This window comes from Phocoena phocoena, chromosome 3 (assembly GCF_963924675.1).
Source record: "Phocoena phocoena chromosome 3, mPhoPho1.1, whole genome shotgun sequence".
Classification (NCBI taxonomy): domain Eukaryota; kingdom Metazoa; phylum Chordata; class Mammalia; order Artiodactyla; family Phocoenidae; genus Phocoena; species Phocoena phocoena.
This window is the reverse complement of record NC_089221.1, coordinates 26,570,996-26,591,775: the sequence shown is the minus strand read 5'-3', so window position 1 is coordinate 26,591,775 and position 20,780 is coordinate 26,570,996. Positions and strand designations below refer to the sequence as shown.

The window sequence follows — 20,780 nt, the reverse complement described above, 5'->3', positions numbered from 1 at the left end:
ATACTCTTTAAATGAATTTAAAAATGCTTCAACAGCTATAAAAACCTATCCCTTTTACTTTATTTATTTATTTAGGCCACGCCACAGGGCTCGTGGGATCTTAAGTTCCCCGACCAGGGATTGAACCTGCGCCCTCGGCAGGGAAAGCGCGGAGTCCTAACCACTGGACCTCCAGAGAACTGCCAAAGATCTATCCTTTTCAAAAACTAATAAAGGTGTCTAAGTCCTCTTGACTGCTAGTAGCTTTTCTGCTCTGGTTTATTCTCCATGTGACTCCGTATTTCACTCCAAGGACACAAACATACACCCACTGCAAAATGTTTGATAATTGGCTGCTCAGAGAAATGAAAGCAAAAGCTTCTAAAGTGATTTATTTGTGAGTCTGACTTTAGGCTCGTCCCAAAGTCCTTGCTGGCTCCAGGTATATAGGTAGGGGTCACAATGCATTCCTCAATTTATAAAAGAAAAGCTCTGTGTTTTCTTCGTTCATCGTGAAGGTCCGACGACGGAACTGTAAAGGTCCAATACAGACAAAGCCAGCATCTCCCTAAAAATAGGCAACCTGCCCATTCAAGCTGCTTGCAAAAGAGGAAAAATGTGAAGCATTTAGAAAATCTGAAATGCATACTGTCAGCAACTAAAATGCAACGGTAAAAAAAAGCAGATGTTGAACGGTCACTAATGTGCAGCAACAGGAACGTCTAGGGAAATTATTGCCAGACAGAGACCTGTTGGGCCCTACACTTCTCCTCGCCCAGCACAGCTCACGGGGGCTCCATGACTCCAACAATACGCCGTGGTGCCAGCTGTCTCCTCCATCCACTGACCACAGGCCCATGAAGCCTGTCTGGCCAAATGTGACCGCAGAAGTCACTGGCGTTTCTCCCACAGTAGTTCATGAACTTGTCAACGATCCCTACACCATCCCATCGTCTCACTTTGGACTCCCTGGGTTTTGGTTGGTTGCCTCTGACCTCTGGAACACCTTTCTCTCTTTCCCATTCAGAAACAGCCTGCCTGGCCTTCAGAGTCTCTCACAGCTCCACGACTTCCAAGAGGCCATCCTTGAGAATCAGTGCTACCATGAGATAGCAATCTTCAGTGCTTCCACTACACGAGACCCTGTGGCTATCGGAGGACTCGGAAGAGAACAAAGGCGAGGTGCTCCGGTTAGCCGTTATCCCAGCGTGCTGGGCATCCCACACTGGCACATGGGCCAGCCCTGTGGCTGCTTCCCTGGGCCTCATGGTGCAGGTAACAAATGAGAGTCGACGGTGGCTTGACTTTTTTCCTTGGAAGACATGCCATGGCTCCTGGGGTCTTGAAGATGTGCGACAGTGCTCCTCCCTCTCCCAGTACAGAAAATCTGTAGAACTCTTTCCCAAGAACAACACGGACCATTATGAGAGCCCAGAAATAAGAAAACCCCTTTGGTTTTAGCCCAAATTAGTTAAAACATATCCATCCCTATTACTAGCTACACCATCATTTTCTCCCGTCCTACCCTCCTTTTGCTAAACAGAACATGTTAAGTATGGTTCACAGAGGATGTGACAATACTAGATACAGTTCTTTCTGATTTTTAAATGCTTTAGAAATAGTACTTGTGACAAGAAACATGCAAAACTACATTCATGGGGAAAGAAGAATGGCCTAAATGTTGACCCTGACAGAGGAGTTAAAGACAAGAGCACCCACACGTCCACTCCACACCCCTGCCCCTGCCCAAGATGCACACAACTAGTTAAAAGCAAAACAAAAACAAAACACATATCTAATAGAATATGTGTTTACACATACAGCCCCCAACTATACTAGTCTAGAAACAGATTTTCTTTTATCCAATAATATGACTTTCCCTGGACAACAGAGTAGAAACTGTAAGGGGAGAATTCAAAGAAAATGATGCAAATTTCCTCACCCTGGAATTTCTTGATCATCTAATGAAGGAGTTCTGAGGAACACAAAGAGGGGCAGAAACAGGAAGAGGCAGATGTTATCAGTCTCAATTGTACAATTGTCAGTAGTAAATCTAGCTGCCTACAGCTGAAAGCAGCGGTTCAGTTAAAAATAAAATCAGTGTCTAAAGTTTATTAGCCTAAAGCTGGCACTGGCCAAAAACCAACAGGCCAACTTAAAAACAATAAATATCAAGTATATTTCCAACTGCCTCCTTACAATTCCACTTAGGTATCCACTACACACACCAGTAGGGTCAAAACAGGACTGTCCTTCTTTCCCATCTCAGTGGGAATAGCAACATCATCTACTCAAGCTTAAGAGGATATGCAAACCCACAACCCATGAATTGTCTTTGATTTATCCTTCTATTTCCTACACCTAAACCATGAGTGAGATCTAAACGCTCTATTTGCAGAACAGATCCACGTCCATCTACCTCTGCTTTTCTTCCCTGACACCACCCTTGTCAAAGCCACCAGCATCTCTAGCTTGGGTTATCACAACGGCCTCCAATCTGGTCTCCCTCTTTACGCTTTCCCTCTCACAAACCACTACTCTCCATTACGCATCTAGGGTAAATGTTAACAAATATATATATATATCATGATGCACTCAGCTGAAACCTTTCGACAGCTGCCCGCTAGACTTAGAATAAGGTCCGCACTCTGCAATGGACATGAACCTTTGTAGTCGAGTCCCGTCCACATCTTCCACGTCACCTCCTAGTCCTGTCCCCAGCACTCACTGCGCTGCAGTCTCTCTGCTCCTGGAATATTCTATCATTCCTGTCTTACAGCAGCTGCATGTGCTGGTTCCTCGCCGGAAACATTCTGCCCCCAGATTTTGCAGGGCTGCCCTTTCCTGACACTCAGTCTGTAGCTGAAACATGGCCTCTTTAATGAGGTCTTTTGCCGACAACACCCAATATCAATTGGCCCCCTGCCCGTGTCACTGCAGGGCCATCTTTCAGGTCACTGTTTTACTTTATTTATCGTACTTATGGACAGCATCTAACATTCTGATTTATTTTCTTACTTATTGCTTGTGGCCCCTTATACGTGACAAACGCCGCAGGACAGGAACTTTATCTCTCATTTACAAATGGGTTCTCCAGCAGCTAGAACAGTGCCTAGCACATAACAATACTGCATAAATGTCACTGAATTAACAAATAGAGAATGTTTATCCACTAATCCTAGGGTTCTTCAAAGTTATTGAGACTGACGTTAAGAAGTTTACCCAGATGGGAGACCTGCCTGTTTGCCAATGTTCAGCGTGTGAACACAGATCCCGTTGTAGAGATGATTGAGTTCTGAAACAGATCCTGTCTAGACAGAGGGCTTGGGCCTTTGCTTCCTTTTACATTGGCTTAAAGGGCAATGAGACTTTGTCAGCCTGTTGAGAAAAAGCCAAACCATGCAAAATTGGACGCTATGGACGTCTGTATTAATGTTGTCAGAGTGCTACCCTTTCCTGTAAACCGCCAATTACTTACTGTGTGAGCTCACATGTGCATCTCTTCACAAAGGCAAACAGAGGGATTTATTTACCAAAACAGGGGTGGTGCATTAAAGGGAGCGGCCTCGGCAGCATTTAAATGACCTCATCTGCTAGAACCCAAAATAAAATTTTACAACAGCATCTTTGCCCCAAATGTGAGAAGACACATCATCCAACTAGAATTTCACTGCAGTAAATGCTCTGGCTCCAGTTGCAGACCTATTTTGAGACTGTTTGCTTATCCCTTCTTACTTAGAATGATCAGTAAGAAATGAAGAAACACGTCATCATAATGTCAGAGGTGAAATCCCGTAGTCGTCAGACCAAAATTCTCAGTTTGTAGGTAAGAAAACTGAAGCTTCGAGAAAGGACGTGGCAGCCTGGAGGCCACGGAGCTGGGAAGGGAAGAACCAGGGCTGGAACTTGGTGCCCCATCTCTCAGGCCTGGGACTGCCCCGTGCCTTCATTGATAAATAGCTACAGAGCACCTAGAGGTGCAAGGCGCTGAGCTGGGACCGAGAGAGCAAAGGCTCAGAGGCAAGAGTGAGCATGGCCTTGTGAATAAAATGAACTCAGCCAAAGACAGGGAGGAAGAAAGCAGTGAGAAATGGGGGCAAAGCGTTAATCAGGAATCAGGTGATGAAAGGGCCTCACATGCTACGTCAAGCCGAGGTATCTGGGTATTACCCCAAGGGCAAAGTGGGCCACCAAATGGTTTAAGCTTTAGCGCACATGCGTGTGTACATGTGCGTGCACGCTCGCGCAGTAAGATCTGCTCTTTAGAAAGGTCCCTCTGGTTGCAGTGGGGACAGTGGGTGACGGGATGAAAGTGGGAGCAGTGAGACGGGTGGGAGACTACTGTGACCACACAGGTGAGAAATGAGAGCAGCCTGGCCCTGATCTAAAGCTGTCGGAGGGAGCACAGAGAAGTGGAGCAGACAGAGATCCTGAAGGGAGCAGCAGTTGACAGGATTGGTGGCCGACAGGATGCGGTGTAAGGGAGAGGGCAGCGTTCCTGCTGACTCCATGATGCCAACTGTCCCAATTTGCCTGGGTGAAGGCGTTTCCCAGGATATGGGGCTGTCAGTGCAAAACCAGGGAAAGTTCTGCACAAACCAGGGCTAGTGGTCACTAGTTGAATCTCAGGTTTCTGGCTTAGGCAGCTTTGTGGATGGTGAGACCTGGACTGTTGGAGCAGGCTTGGTGGTGCGGGAAAGCAATGCATCGAGTTTCAGGCATGATATGAAATATCTAAGTTTGGAGACATCCTGTACGTGGTTGGTAGAAAGCTCGAGGGCTCAGGAGAGAGGTGAAGGTAGACATGCATTTAGGAGACATTACCATGTAGAAGGATATAAGTTCACCCAGAGACCACGGGGACTTCCTAGAAGAGGACCATCCTCCTGCTGCCTCTGCTTGATACAAACATCAGGGATCACCCAGGAGAAGCCCTCAGTGTGATTCTCCTTCTGAGTTTCACATACTTTCCTGCAGGTTCAGACCCGGGGAAGCCTTTCTGAGATCTCTGCTGAACCACTTACAGGAAAGAGGTCTGGTACTGCACAGGGTGGATTTTGGGTACTAGGGTAAGACCACAAATGGACCCATAGACACACACACCAGCTGTGAATAAACTCTCCTGACTGGCAAACGGTAGAATTCTTTTTTTTTTCATTGTTACGTGACTAATTTTGGTTGTATTCGCTTTCACCATGCAGCATTACAAAAATACACATTATGTATATGTTGCCTTGGATGAGTAATGATCTTTACTAAACAGAGAGTAAGGAATTTTGAACTCATTTCTAAAATGGCTTATCTATGTCCTAGGAGATTCTTGTGCTTTAGAAGATGGGCCCAACTTTTTAAAAAATTAATCTGTTCGCATGTGTATCATTATGTGTCAATACTTTACAGAAACAAGCCATTTTTTTAAAAGGAGATATTTGTTAAAAGGAAATATGTTTCTATAGGTCCGTTAAGGCAGAACAGAATATAGAAAAAAAGTCTGAGGATTTATTTTCCTGTAAGAAATAACAGTCTATGAAAAAGAAGTACCTGACAAATAAAAATGGTCTGAATGATTATAAGCCTTGTCTGTAATTTATTAAGTCTTTGTAGATATATTAAATCATTAAGAAAGCAGAAACGGAACAACGCTGACATGTCTAATCTCCCATTATTCAAATGGAATGGAATTTTACCCCAAGGCTTAAGAGGTAAATAGCTAATTTTTGTTTTTCTGGAAATTCCATTTTAGCATGACCTTGGGCTCGTCCTGGAGTAAAAATATAAATCTATTCATACCAAGAACCTAAGCAGACTTCTGTTAGCTCTCTTGGTCCCAGTTTGGGTGACGCCAGGGTGTGGAGGAAAGCTATGAAGGTCTATTTCTTGCCAACCCTATCGATCCCAGGTAAATACATCTAATGAGGCCATTTCTGGGGTTGAAGAGGGTACTGAAATATTCATGCCTGAGAAGGTGTGTGGCCCATTCTGACTTTCTAAGACCAAAATTACAATCCAGGGTCAGTCGTCAGTCTATAGATTTAGAACAGTTATGAAGAATTCCAGATGGCAAGTCTCTCCTTGCTATAGGCTTGGGGTTTCAAAAAAAAAAAAAAAAAATCCCCAAGGTAATAGATCATTGTTTGGTTTTTTTCACCCTTCATTTGTATCTTCTTGGACATTTGACCTTGAGTACAAAAACCAGGCAAAGGAACTCTGGTATGTGCAGTCCTAAGATAGTCTAATCCGGAAATTCAAGTTTTTGTTATTGCCTTCCATCAGGATGAATAGAGGATGGTATTCTCTTACAAGTCTGGTGTGGCATTTTTTTCTTTTAAAATCATTCCAAATAATTCCCACTGTGTCCTAGGCCAGGTGAAAACCTATTCTTTGGACTGAATGCGTGAGATTCCACCCTAAACTTCGGTACCTTAACACTTCAAAATGAACCAGTACTACCCATTTGTTATTTTCACCTTAAGCTTTCTGCATATTCACAACCATCAGGAGAAAAACAATCACATCAACATATAGTATTCACTGATAATATTATACACATTATAATATTTTTATTGCCCTTAATCCTTTTGGGGGGGAGGGGCATAAAACTGGTAGAAAACCATTAATAGAAACATTAATTTTTTTCTTCTCATTTGTTTGTAAATTCCATCTACAAATATACCTTCTCTGTGTAAGGCTTTAAGATGATCACCCAGCTCCTCAAATGAAGGAACATGGTCCCTTAAGAGAAGGATTATTTTGATTCTTCTCAACCCATTATACAGATTGGCTACAGTTGCAGAAATATGCATGAAATAGCCTTACTAGAAATTACATTCACTCCTAGGGCACCATTTCCCAGGCTGCAAAGCTGAACTCGATACTTCCTCTGTGCCCATTTTCCATCCTTCCAGCTTCCTCTTTCATCCCTAGAGGGCCTCTCCTGAGTCAGAAAAGAAACCAATCAGGAACCATCTAGCTAGTTACTGCTTTGTTAGGAACCCAGAGGAATACCTGGCCAGGAGGATTCTTGGAACAAGCACGCTGACCCTAAAGAAATGTAACTTAACAAGAGAGTGTTGGTTATAATGGGGGAGACGATATGAGGCTAGAAGCGTGTCTATCACCATTCAGAACTAGACCACATCTGCTTTGCCTTTAGGTGAGGGCAGCTCTGACCATCACAGCTGGATATCATATTATCAGAGATTTCTGTGAAGTTTCCAAACTTCACTGGAATTCAGCAATATAATAATACTATCCCATGAAAATGTCACTGGTTTTGAAATGTTAAAAATAAAAGCAGATGCTTCCCTGCAGGTTGGACATCCTTCCTGTGTAATACCAAGGCTTGGATATTTATGCTATCAGTGGTCACCAGGAATTCTTGGCCTTGCAGTGGCAATTCCACTGGTGACAGCAGTGATAAATAATGATGCAGTTCAAGTACTTTATCTGGGCCTCATATGACTCAAATTATACCACAGAAGGCTTGAATTTTCCACTTAGGATCACTCGACTAGCTCTTTATTTAAGTGTGATAAAATGACTTGGTTTTTTTGTTGTTATTGTCATGTCCTATGATCATTTATCTTAATAAATCTTTCAGTTTCTAAATGCAAGGTCATCTTAGATGTATTTTCCAAACCTTAAATGCAACTGCAAATAACATTTCATTGAAAATTCAGGTTCTACCACCAAAGCAAACCTTACCCGTGCCAGGCAGTCGCTGGATTGGAAGTCTGTCTTCCCAGATTTTGAGAAGCGGCGTCTGTCATTGCTTGTGGGCAGAGGGGCGTCCGCCTTTGCGATCCCTTTGTCTAATTCCGACCTCTCTAGATGGGATCCAGCCACCTCCTTGAGCGAATCTGGGCCATTTTCTAGCTCAAAAACATGACCGTTTCCCAGTTCAGGGTCCAGGCCATTGTCTAGTTCAGACACAGGGTCACTGTCCAACTCACAGCCAGCGCTGCTCTTGGAGTCTTCAGTGGCTTTGTGGGTAGAAGGCCTGGCAATGACCGCAAACTTTCTTGCTCTTTTCCCCTTTTTCACCGTTCGGTCCCCCAGCTCCAAGGTAGGCGTCTCTCCTGGTTCGGAGCTGTTGCTACTGTTGCCGTTATAAGGAGAATGGACTTGGTGCTTGAAGCGGCGCAGCATGATCAGGTAGATGAAGCCGCCATTCCAGCACTGCTCAGCCAGGTAACTGCAACGGACACAGGGGGGTCAGAGAGGGGCTGGTTAAAACCCTCCAGACATCCTCCAAGAACAATGCAGCGGGTTGACGCACCTGATGGCCCACACAGGACCCGTGTGACTAAAGTCCCGGCCAAGTGATTGAGGCACTAAGCTCCTTAAAGAGGCTGTGCACTTCACTCACTCTTTTAATCTATTTAATTGTTGATGCTAAAAATAACCCCCAAACAAACCAAAAAACCACCATGAACTGGAAACGACTCATGAGAGTACCCTACGAAGGTAGTCAGAGAGGGATTTTTCTATTAACAGAGCCAATCCGAACATACCATTAAAAAAAATTATTTTCCATTCACTCAACAACTTGTTACATCAGAATGATGCCAGCTCCCCATTCATAACGTTCTGATGGGATAGCCCTGCGAGTCCCCAGGGGGAAATGGATAAAATAGATTGGGGAAATGTACAGTTCTGCTCACAGGATCAAAAAATGAACTGCAGGCTTCCCTGGTGGCGCAGTGGTTGAGAGTCCGCCTGCCGATGCAGGGGATACGGGTTCGTGCCCCGGTCCGGGAAGATCCCACATGCCGCGGAGCGGCTGGGCCTGTGAGCCATGGCCGCTGAGCCTGCGCTCCGCAACGGGAGAGGCCACAGCAGTGAGAGGCCGGCGTAACGCAAAAAAAAAAAAAAAAAAAAAAAAAAATATTAACTGCATGATGCAAACTATTATATATAGAATAGAGAAAAAACAAGGTCCTACTGTATAGCACAGGGAACTATATTCAATATCCTGTGATAAACCATAATGGAAAAGAATATGAAAAAGAATGTATATATATGAATAACTGAATCACTTTGCTGTACAGCAGAAACTTACAGCAGAAATTAACACAACATTGTAGATCAACTACACTTCAAAAAAAAAAGCCACAGATTGGAAAGACCCAAAGTGGAAGAGAAAAATCAACTGCACGAGAGGAACCTTTGCCTCACAGCAGTTAAAGGCAAAAAAAGATCCTGAGTTGGGGGCGGGTAGAAGGCGTTGGCTGGTATTAAGATGCAGCCAGTAAAGAAGTGCAAGTGTGTGCAGTATGAAATGAGGATCAGGTTCATTTCTCGGTGATGGTTCTAGTTTGGTTGCTCATAGCACACGTGAAGTGTCATCTCCAGTCTGGGCATCACATGAAGAGGAACGCTGACAAAGTGGAAAACACAGACATAGGGCAGCCAGGAGGAAGACAACTGCCGGAAACTGTGGCAACCAGGAATAGTGGGAGGAAGGAGGGATGTTTAGCCTGAGGAAGACGAGGGCCAGGCTCAGTCGTTTTCACATGTATCTGAGGACTGCCAAACACTTAGAAGCAGAAAATCATACAAACGAGATAATGCACGTGAAGCCTGACATACAATGACTCCCCCAGATCTTAAAGAATAACAATAGAACCTCAAACGAGATGAGTAATTAGCGGCATCCAGGACCAGATCATTAAAGTTTCAGCAAAGAAAACACTTGTCTCAAAGTCAGGAAGCCAGGCTGGGCTGGATCTCCCACCAGTGCCACCCAAGATAAGGAAGCAGAAACCCCAGATGAACCCAGGGGATGCCCTCACCACTGGGATCTTGCCACATACTACACGTCACTGGTTCCCAAGCAAAGAATGTCAACCACCAAATCCTTAAGGAGTCAGACCTGCTTCCCAGCTTCAAGCCCCACAAAGAGAAGGCCTGGGGCTATGTTGCCTACATCTTCAATGCAATGTGGAAAACAGAACTTTTCCCAGTATACCAAACCAGACTTGAGAGCTGGGGCAGTCAGTATGTGGGAAGGGGGCCAGGTCATAAGGAGAGATGACCAGTCGTGTCTGAAATGTACTAAGTTCTGAGCCAAGGGCATATATTCCCCCTACCTCATGGTCAGGGTAATGCAATGACAGTGACTGTCTAACAGAAGAAGAGAACAATTCTGAATTTTTGCCTTGGAGTAAAGTGAACAAGAGAGAAGAGTCCTCAAACATCAACCAAAGCTAGTAAAAACTTTCTTTGATCCTGGGCTATAAGCCATGGTAATGAACTTACACATAAAAACCAGGTAGATAAAAGATACTGTACAGGCTTCAGGCTGTTCTGTGAACTACAGTGAGATGAAGAGGCATGAAGACCTTTCTAGACTGGAATCTAGAAATTGAAAATTAATCCTGGTTCTCTGCACCATTTTTCTACAATGTTTCGATTTTACTTTTTGAATTGTGTATTTTTTTCCATACTGGATAAAATCTTTTAAAGATATAAAATCACAAGAGTAATTAGCCAGGTTGTAAGGGTTTCCTCTGAACAACCACTACTATTAATCCAATACATATGCTCAGATGTTATGAAAAGCAGGATGGGGTAGTAAAAACAGGACCGGGTTGAGAGTTAGACACCCAAGTTTTTGTTATAGCTTTGGCCCAACCACGTAAAACAATGCTAATTACACCAAATTTCCATTGACTGATGAATCGATAGACAAAATACAGTATATCCATATAATGGAATACTATTTGGCAATAAAAAGGACTGAAGTTCATGCTACAACATGGTTGAAGCTTGAAGCATTATGCTAACTGAAAGATGCCAGGCCACAGAAGGCCACATACCATTCCATTATTGGACGTGTCCCGAATAGGCAGATTCATTGAGATAGAAAGTAGATTAGTGCCAGGAGCTGGGGGGATGGGAGAGAGAGGAGAATTGAGACTGACCGCTAATAGGTACAGGTTTTTTGCGGGGGGTGATGGAAATGTTCTAGAATTAGACAGTGGTGATGGTTGCACAACATGGTGGATATATGAATATACCCACTAAATTGTACACTTTAAAATGATGAATGTGATGTTATGTGAATTATTTCTCAATTAAAAAAAAATAACAGGGCTTCCCTGGTGGCGCGGTGGTTGAGAGTCCGCCTGCCGATGCAGAGGATGCGGGTTCGTGCCCCGGTCCAGGAAGATCCCACATGCCGCGGAGCGGCTGGGCCCGTGAGCCATGGCCGCTGAGCCTGCGCGTCCGGAGCCTGTGCTCCGCAACGGGAGAGGCCACAACAGTGAGAGGCCCGCGTACTGCAAAAAAAAAAAAAACCAAAAAACCCCCAGCAAATGTAATAATATTGGCCAAGTTTTGAATTTATTCTTTGAGTAGATGCTCCTTAAGAACTCTCTTGACAAAAGAAGCAATTGAGGCTCAGAAATATTAACTAAATTGCCCAAGTTCGCATAGCTGCCACTGGTAGACCCAGGTCTATCGGCTTCCCAACCATGCACGTCCTCTGTACAATTCTGCTTCTTAAATCATTACCATCCCTGTGCTTCAGTTTCCTCATCTGCACAGTGAAGGTTGTAAATGGATCATCTCTAAGTTGCTTTTGACTTCCAGGGATAGGAGGATCAAGCCATCCCAGTGACAAGGATAAAACAAAAACCTGGAAAAACAGAAGCAGTCCTTTTATGTCCAAGTCATCCTAGGCCTCCAAGACGTTAACCATCAACCTGGAAGAGATTTCACCTGGAGAGGCAATTCCTCTAAAACTGCTTTTGGGACTCTACTTTTTGTACTAAAACTCTGGACAACTTGATTTGGTTTGTCCACAGGGACCTTCTTTTCAGTACCAAAAAGGCTGGTCCATTGATTCGGAGTACAAGATCTTGAATATCTTTCCCATCTCTACTCTCACGGGCATTCCAAGAACCTTGGAAGGTTCCATGACTGACAGTCTTTTATTCCTTCAGGATCCACACTCAGCAAAATTACAAAGCAAGAGGAGTTGATCTCTAGTTTTGCACGGTCTCCCTGTCCTTCCCTGGCTTCCTAGCCATAAATAAGATCCTGACGCCTTCAGGGAACTGTATGACAGGTTACTGTATTCCTTCCTGGACACTGCATTTTCTAAGGTCACCCTGAAGGCAAAGTGTAATGAACGAATTACGGACACTGTAGCAAGTTAGTGAAAAAGAGACTATTAGGCAGCAGGTAATTTTCTTACGATTCTTTGAATCACCTTAAATGTAAGGCTGCCACACCCCTCTCCATCTGTATTTAAATGACTTGCCTAACTTTTCCGGGACCTGCCAGACTCATTCCTACCTCCAAATCCTCTTTTCTGTTCAGTAGGATTCTTACCCACCATTAGGATCTTTAAACTTCAAAGTCAACATCAGAAAAACCAGAAACGAAATACAATCACGTGACTTAGAAAAATAGAAGGTCTCCTCTTCATTAACAACAGGTAGAATTAGCTTTTCAGAAGCTTCTCTACCATATGATTATTTTTTTGGTTTCTTCCCAAAATTTGAAACTGTCCTCTGGCATGTAAAATTATTCACTCAATGCAATTAAAATTTATTTGATTTTGGCCATCCCAGGCTGGCCTTAAGATAAACAAGGAAAGGCCAGAAATGAGGGTCTGAGCTCTAGCCTAGAACGCTCCCTCTGGAATGTGTTGTGGTTCTTCATTTCACTCGGCGTTTGCAAGCATTGTGTCTGACTAGATCCCTTCCTCCTCCTTTCCCTCAAAAAGTGCTTTATCCGGGCTTCCCTGGTGGCGCAGTGGTTGAGAGTCCGCCTGCCGATGCAGGGGACACGGGTTCGTGCCCCGGTCCGGGAAGATCCCACATGCCGTGGAGCGGCTAGGCCCGTGAGCCATGGCCGCTGAGCCTGCATGTCTGGAGCCTGTGCTCTGCAACGGGAGAGGCCACAACAGTGAGAGCCCCCCCCCGCCCCCCAAAAAAAAAAAGTGCTTTATCCAAAGGAAAGTTTAAGTACCTTCTCTGTTTCTTGATGCTGTCATAATTCTGGAGTCTGGGTTCTGCAGGGGTGGGAGCCTGGTAAGGGGACGGAAGGTGAGATTGGATGTTTGGAGGACCTGAGGGGATAGAGCTGCCTGGAGTCTGGGCAGGAGATAAGAGAGAGGCAAAGACAGGAGACATGCTGGAAGGCCAAAGACACCCATTATTTACTCACAGTCTGATTCTATCAAAAGAGGGCTAGAGGGAGGTGTACAATTTTGATATTCGGGACTGTTTTGCCAAAGCCCTTGGAAGGGGCGATCTCCAGGTGCCTCTAGAAATCATCTTGGGGCTCCAGCCTTCGATCGCTGGCGCCTGGCGCATGGTGTGAACCCACAGAGGGGTGCCACCAGGCAGAACCGTGGGCACACATGTGCGTGTAACTGAGAGGAACTGGATTGCCATTGCTGGACCCTGGCCTATACTACAGGGGCTTGTATAACTCAGAGAACCCACAAAAGAATTCTGGAACTTTTCACCAAAGCAGCTATTCTTACTTCATCTGAGTATGTCAGGTCCCCAGTACAGACAGCAGGAGACTAAACACTGACTGCAAGAAGATGTTCATAGACAAGTTATTTTATAGGGTCTGAGTTTTCTAGAGCGAGACTAGCTGCTAATAGCCACCCTGTCTAACACGTAGGACAAACGGAGATCGATTGTTCTTGCCTATGATTTCCTCTCGCCTAAGAAGTAATGGGAGGCTGAAAAGCTGTTCGGTGGTCCTTTGAAAACCTGCTAAGCCTAATTAATCCAGAGGACCATCTGAGGTTATAAATCTGTAGGTTCCCAGAGAACAATAGGCTGAGAGGAAGTGTTAAATATATAGATTAATTCCCCAGTGAAGTCTCTGCTGGGAAACAGAGGGAGGCAAGTTTGGACAGCTCTCCAGGAGGGGATGGGAAGATGATAAACATCATTTCCCTGAGTCATTTAGGAACTAGGTTCCCCAAGGGTAGTTTCTCTCGGGTGTTGCCTACCAGCTACCTTGAATTTGGGGCACGCTTCTCCGAGATTCTATGACCCTCCCTAGAAAAAGCCAAGCTTTCTTTGGGGGACCCTGAAGGCAGAATTTGGGTGCTGAATATCATGGTGGTAAGAGTGACTGATACCCTTGGTGCGCTCCTAAGGCCCCTTCTGGAGAGAACCCAGTCTCCTTCCTCGCTAGTTCACAGAGGGGAAAGTTAGCTCTGAGCAGGTGCAGGAAGATGGGACTCAGGCACCAATGAGGATTGGAAAATAGATCAGCGTCTAGGCCTAGCGTAGACGTAACTAGAACACTGTACTCCAACTGCTGGGTAGGGGAGGTAACTGAGGAAGCCAATTTTTACTACTTCTCACCTCCTCTATTCACCACAAATGCCTGGGTTCAGCGACTCTCCCCTCCTCTCTCTTATCTGGAGTCCATGAATAAATGAATATGTTCTCTTTATTATAACATGTGTATTTATTACCTTTTTATCATAAAATTTGGATTGAGATACACAGGTTGAGAGTGAAGAATCAGGGTGAATATCTGAAAAAAAATTTTTTGTCCGAACTATGATACAATGTGAGCCATTCGAACCCAAACCAGATGAGCTACCGAAACCTGTAACCTCCACAGACGTAGTGGTGAAATTTAAATCGTACCCATCTATACACCAGGACGGAGGTCCACATTGCCTTAGGGGAATTGGGATGTGGGGAAGAGGTGCAAATATGCTGATCCTCCGGCTACTGCTACTTCTATGAATAATAAACTGTCTTTCATCCCTGATCCAAGAATCTTCTATCTTCTGCTGGCATCCATGAAACTGTGGCAGGCTAACTCGTTAGCTTACTAGTTGGGTAAAATCATAGTTCTTGACATGTAGCAGAAAAATACACCGACCAACTCAGTTTATAATTGATCTTGTTCTCCAACATCAAACTTATCAAAGGAGCTCAGTGACATATTATCCTTCACACCAGTGACTAAGAAATAAAAATCAGTACATACCTTACATCAAAACAATACTGAAATTAAATCTTTCAGGCAGAATCAAACGGAGGTGGAATTATACCAAGAGGAGTCATAAAGAGAGTGGGTGCTCTAGCCTCTGATTCCACAAATGCTGATGAAATTCAGTGTGTCAGCCTCGAAGGCAGCAGCTACGTTTGTGTCCATCAGCATTAAGTATACACGGTTCTGCCCTTACCCTGCTTAGATTGCATCTCCTGCAACCACTGGCTGCAATATCCATTCTGTGCTGGAGCAAGAGCTGGTTCTCTTTTTTGTTTGCTATGAAGAGCTTCTGGATGTAAAGGGGTACAGGTAGGGGGGGACACTGCAGAAAAATACTCGATAAAAAGCAGCTAAATCATCTGATCACTGAAAAAATTATTTTGATTTCCATGCAACAAGGTATCACTGATTTTCAGATGTCTCTTAAAAATTCCCCTCTCAGACTAACAAGATTAATTTATATTCACTACCCTCACAGCAAAGTATCTCTACACACCAGGACACATTCCACATTTTCAACTCCAATACAGCTTTAACAGGAAGGAACTAGAAGCGTAGCCCTTGCTATCATGTTGCAATAAGTTTACATGAAGTTTCAGTTTTTCTCCAAGGTTTTCTTGTACCTCATGTCTTCATGAATCAATAAAAGCTTTCTGAAAAGCACCCATAGGCATGTGGGAAACAGGAGTTCAGAAGCTGAATTAAGAAGGAAATGCCTGATCAACAAGAACCGACCTTATAAAACATACTGCAGAGATACTGCCCCACAAAAGACAACATCTAGGCTTCTATTCGCAAATGATTGCGTTTCTTTATTCAATTACTGTGAGTGAATCAGGGTTTCTCGTGACTCTATGAGATCAACCTGTCTATACAGTCTATGCAGAATCCAATTAGAACTTCAGCCACACAGCTTCGCTGACTCACGCTGATGATGTTGGTCACATTTTCCCTGGGGGCAGAGGCCATGCAGGTAAAGTCAGACTTTGCTGTACATAAATGAATCAATTTCACCTCATGAGGGAACTGACAAGCTCAGACGCTGTACATAGGAACTCCTTTCACTTCCTTTTCACTCATGACATAATGCTATTTTTTTATAGAATTACTACTTGCTCATTAGAAATTCATTCATTCATTCACTCATTCGACAAATAGCTATTGAATATCTACTATACACCAGGCACTGTTTTAGGCATTTGGGGGTACAGCAGTGAACCACTGATGCCCGTCTTTGGGGAGCTCACAGTTCAGCAGGGGCAGACAGACAATTAAACAACAGACCTATTAAAATAAGCATCCAAGGGCTTCCCTGGTGAAGCAGTGGTGGAAAGTCCACCTGCCGATGCAGGGGACACGGGTTCGTGCCCCAGTCTGGGAAGATCCCACATGCCACGGAGCGGCTGGGCCCGTGAGCCATGGCCGCTGAGCCTGCGCGTCTGGAGCCTGTGCTCCGCAACGGGAGAGGCCGCAAGAGTGAGAGGCCCACGTACCGCAAAAAAAAAAAAAAAAGAAAAAAAGCGTCCAAATAAATAGCATATTAGAAGGTGAGACGTGCTATGGAAAATGGAAAATATTGAATAGGATAAAGAGGATTGAGTATGCCAGGAGCTGGAAGAGTCAGATTGAAATTTTAAGTACGTTCAGCAAAGACTTGAAGCAGATGAAAGAGTTGGCCATGCAGCTGCCTGGGAGAAGACGTTCCAGACAGAGGCAAGAGCCAGTGCGAAAGTGGTAAATTGGAAATGTGCCCGGTGTGTGCGGAGCAGCGAGGAGGAGAGGAATGGGGAGGGGCGGTGAGGTAGGAGAGATACCAGGGGCCAGGTTATGCAAGACTGTTGTAAAGACTTGTGCAAAATGGGGAGCGGTAACTCCCCTGAGCACAGGAGTCATGTGATATGTAGTCACGATGTGGAGTCATGTGATGTTTTAAAACGATCCCTTCATTCCTGTGTTGAGAATAGACTATTGGCAGAGCAAGGGTAGAGGGAGACCAGATATTCGATCATCTTCAGAAATTCCAGTGACTGAGAAGCTGGCTCAGTGCAGAGTAGCAGTAGAGAGGGTTAGAAGTGGCCAAAATCGTGATCAGTTTTGGAGGCAGAGTCAGCAGGCTTTGCGTTTCGATCTGATACAGGGTGTGAGAGGAAGGTGGTGTCTGAGTGTTTGGCCTGAGCAACCAGAAGGATGGAGTTGCCATCACCTGAGGCTGGTAGAGTAGCCTTCTGTGCGGTGGGGCTACCTGACCTATTCTTATGCCCAGATCGATTCTGGAGTTACGTTCCGGATGAGCTGAGTTTGAGATGCTCGTGTGGCGGTAGTGTGGGCAGCCAGACATCTGAATCTGGATGTTGGAGCAGAGGGCTGGTTTGGAGATAAAAAATTGGGAGGTGTCAGAGTGTCGATGATATTTAAAGCCTCCTGAAGATAAATTCCTTTAGGTGGACTTTCTGGGTCCAAAGTTCTTGCTGGGTCAAAAGCACAGTCAAATGTTTTGTATGCACTTCCAAGCTTTCCTCTAGCAAGGGGTATGACAATTTAGAATCCCACCAGAAGTGTCTTAGAGAACCACTTGTCACTCTTTTTAATCTCTGCCAGTCTGATAGTCAAGAGCCACCTCCTGTCCTAATTTGCAAGTCAGTAATGATTAATGAGGTCAAAATTCTTAGTATTTCTCTGCCTTCTCTGAAAATTGCCTACTTACGCCTTTGTAAAGATCTTCACTTTTGTACCCTCACAGTCTAGGCACAATCACTGGCACATGTGAAGCACCACAAAAAAATGACTGGTCAATGAAAAGATCCCTTCTATTTAAAAAAATAAAAAAAAGCTCTTTTTGGTAAAATGACTGTATTGAGGCATATTTTACATCTGATATAATTCATCCATTCAAGTGTACAATTCAATGATTTCTAGGAAATGTACCAAGCTGTGCAACCACCACCATAAATCAGTTTTAGAACATTTTCACCACCCCAGTAAGATCCCTCATGCCCTCTTACAGTTAACGCCATTCCCAGTTCAGCCACCACTTACGGTTTCTATAGATCTGCCACTTCTGTACATTTCATATAAATGGAATCATACATGGTCTCTTGTGTCTTGCTTCTTAAAAGCAACTCCTTTTTAGGAGATCCTTAGTCACCAGACTTCACCTCCTTCTGCATCCTCTCTGCCATTTATATCGTACAAAATCTCGATTCATGCAAATACGCTCTTTTGATATCTTTCTCATTTTCCTTCAGATCATGCCCAATTATCCCGAGGAGATAGCTCTCATGGCTCTGCCAGTATCTCACCCATCTTTCCCTCTCACATTATTCCAGGGAATACCCACCATTCCTTCCAGTTTACGCTATAAGCCCCTGGTAGCCTCTCCTACCTTCAAAGTTCCTCCCGTGACAGCACTGAAGTGATGGAGGCATTCTTTCCCATTTGGCTTCCTAGATTTTCCTCACTGTTCCAATATCATCATAAACCAGCTCTGCTTTAAAAGGAAATCCTTCCTCATTAACGCTAACCAGGCATGGATTCCAAACACCATTCAAATGTAATAGTATATAATGTATATCATATGCTAATATATTCATGTTACTCTGCCTTTCGTTTTTTCATTTTTGTTTTACAACTGCATTGCCTTTTAAATTTTCTCCATGTTATTTTTCGTTCAGGACAGATTACCAGGGACTACAGGACCCAAAGTCTCTTATGTACTTCTTTTGCCTGGATTGGTGCTAAGGAAACTTCCATGTCTTTCCTATGCCCCGTTCACTGGCCAGTCAAAGACACTTATTTTACATTACAGAGGTCTCTGCTATGACTTGCCCCTGAGAGCTGAAGATAGGTCAGGTCTGAGAAAGAGAAAATCCAAAGCAGCCCACTCCCCCCATGCCTTGAGCCTTACCTGAGATCCACCATCCCCTCCCAGCCCTGCCAGGTGCATTTCCTATGGCAATTCCTGTGCTTCTCCACATATGGTGTTGCCCTTGACCTTGCCTTGGAAGAGGCTACCATCAACGCTCAAGGGTAACTGAAGCCAGACTTTGCGTCTCAAAGGTTATGGTCATTCATCTTCTAGGCTCAGAATCACCAAGCCCTGAAAAACACGTTAAAGATGACCCAGGGACTGGGTTCCGTACCGTCCCTGCCACATCTTCCTGCCCCTCCACGGTGAAAGCTGCCGGCAGCTATGAGAATTAGTAACACGCATTCTCCCTTTCTGTCCCTCTTCCCACGAACCAACTGCATCTGAGTTCACAACCAGCCAGTAATCCTCAAGCCCTCACGGTGCACCATTCAAAAGGCACCACCCTCTTCCCTTCCCCAGAGGAGGCGCTAAAAGAAGGGAGACTCCTGGGGGGCCCGTGCATCTCTGAACGCACATGCCGCTAGTCAAACGCTAATTCAAACACTGATGAAATGTCCGTGCCCTCCACTTCCCTCCCCTTTCAAGTGGATCCAGCTGCATCTTGAAACAATTTCCCCAGCTTGTCTCAATCCTTCCAGGGTCCGTTCCATTGGCTTGGCCAGAGCCTGCCCCTACCTCATGCCAAGCCTGGTTTCACTTATGTCAAAACAGCTTCCATCAAAATCATGGGCTTCTTTTTCGAATTTCTTTCACTGTTTTTCAGCAGCGAAAAGATACTTAAATTGCAAAATGACTACCTCCATTAATGTGTTCTGGCTAATGCCAGGCACTCTTCTTCTCCTGAATCTCTTCTCTACAGTGTACTGTGGATTCTTTAAAATCTGACTTTCTGTTTTTCTTTCTTCTCAAAGGCTCTCTGGCAGGCGTGGTAGGGCTGAACAGGTCTCGTGATTTACAAAGGTTCATGTAGACTGACTTTCTTAGTTTTGCAGCCTTCCTCTCCAAGCTTCCTTAGAAGCTGGATTTGTTGGATATTTTCCCTGTTTTCCATCCATCTGCATGATCCTCTAAGACTCTTCTTAGTTTGGAGGATTTCAGTTATAAGAAAGCCAAATCAATAGAACTCTGGCCTAGAAAAATAGATAAGCCAAGTCCTTATAGATGTGGACAGAACAATTTTAAAATCTGGGCTTCCAATCAGTATACTCTTCATGTGTCTGTTGACCAGTTGTAATTGTGACATTGTTGACATTTGTGGTCCCTGGTTCTTAATTATGTGCAGACGAGGAAAACGCACAGGCATTTTGTATTTATCTACTGGGATTTCTAAAATAACTGCAAGTGAAGCATTAAAGAAACCATAAATTATTGGGTGCACAGGCATAAACACTGGCGTGAAAACGCAAAGCTTGCTTTTAATGGTGCGTTTATGTTAGAAGTGCCAAAAACTAATACGAATTGTAACAGACAAGGGGAACGGGTACCAATATTGATTAACTTTCTACGCTGTGTATTAACTACAGACAAACATCACCTTGATCCATCTTTGAGAGATGAGAAAACAGGCTCAGAGAGATTAACTTGCTGCTATAGGTGGAGCTGAGATTCAAATTTCCATCTGATTGTAAACAAACCCAGGCAATGACCTTGGGATTTAGTGTGTGCCCATCCTAATGTTCGTTATGACCAGGTTTAGAGAAAGAAAAAGGGCAGCAACTTCTAACTGCCGAAGAAGCCTCTCGCCACATGAATATTGTAAGGGATTCCACTTCAGTGGTATGTTAACACCCAAGATGTGTCCCACACCCATAAGAAAGGGGTCTTAGGGAAAATAAGAGGTATTTGCAGGTCGGCCCAGAGGCAGGTGAATACTTGGGAGGGGTGGTGGCCTCTCAGTGTGGGTAGAAGAGGCCAACTACCCCAGCCCTTCTCTCTGCCATGA

At 44.4% G+C, this 20,780-nt stretch overlaps 1 protein-coding gene across 1 annotated transcript in view; it reads right to left on the bottom strand.

Annotated features, from left to right (window-relative positions):
- PDZD2 (PDZ domain containing 2) overlaps positions 1–20,780 on the bottom strand; it is a 237,287-nt gene that overhangs the window by 87,537 nt on the left and 128,970 nt on the right. Inside the window, exon 2 of the mRNA XM_065873632.1 lies at positions 7,684–8,173. Coding sequence (XP_065729704.1) covers positions 7,684–8,173 — 490 coding nt within the window. The remainder of the gene's footprint in view (positions 1–7,683; positions 8,174–20,780) is intronic.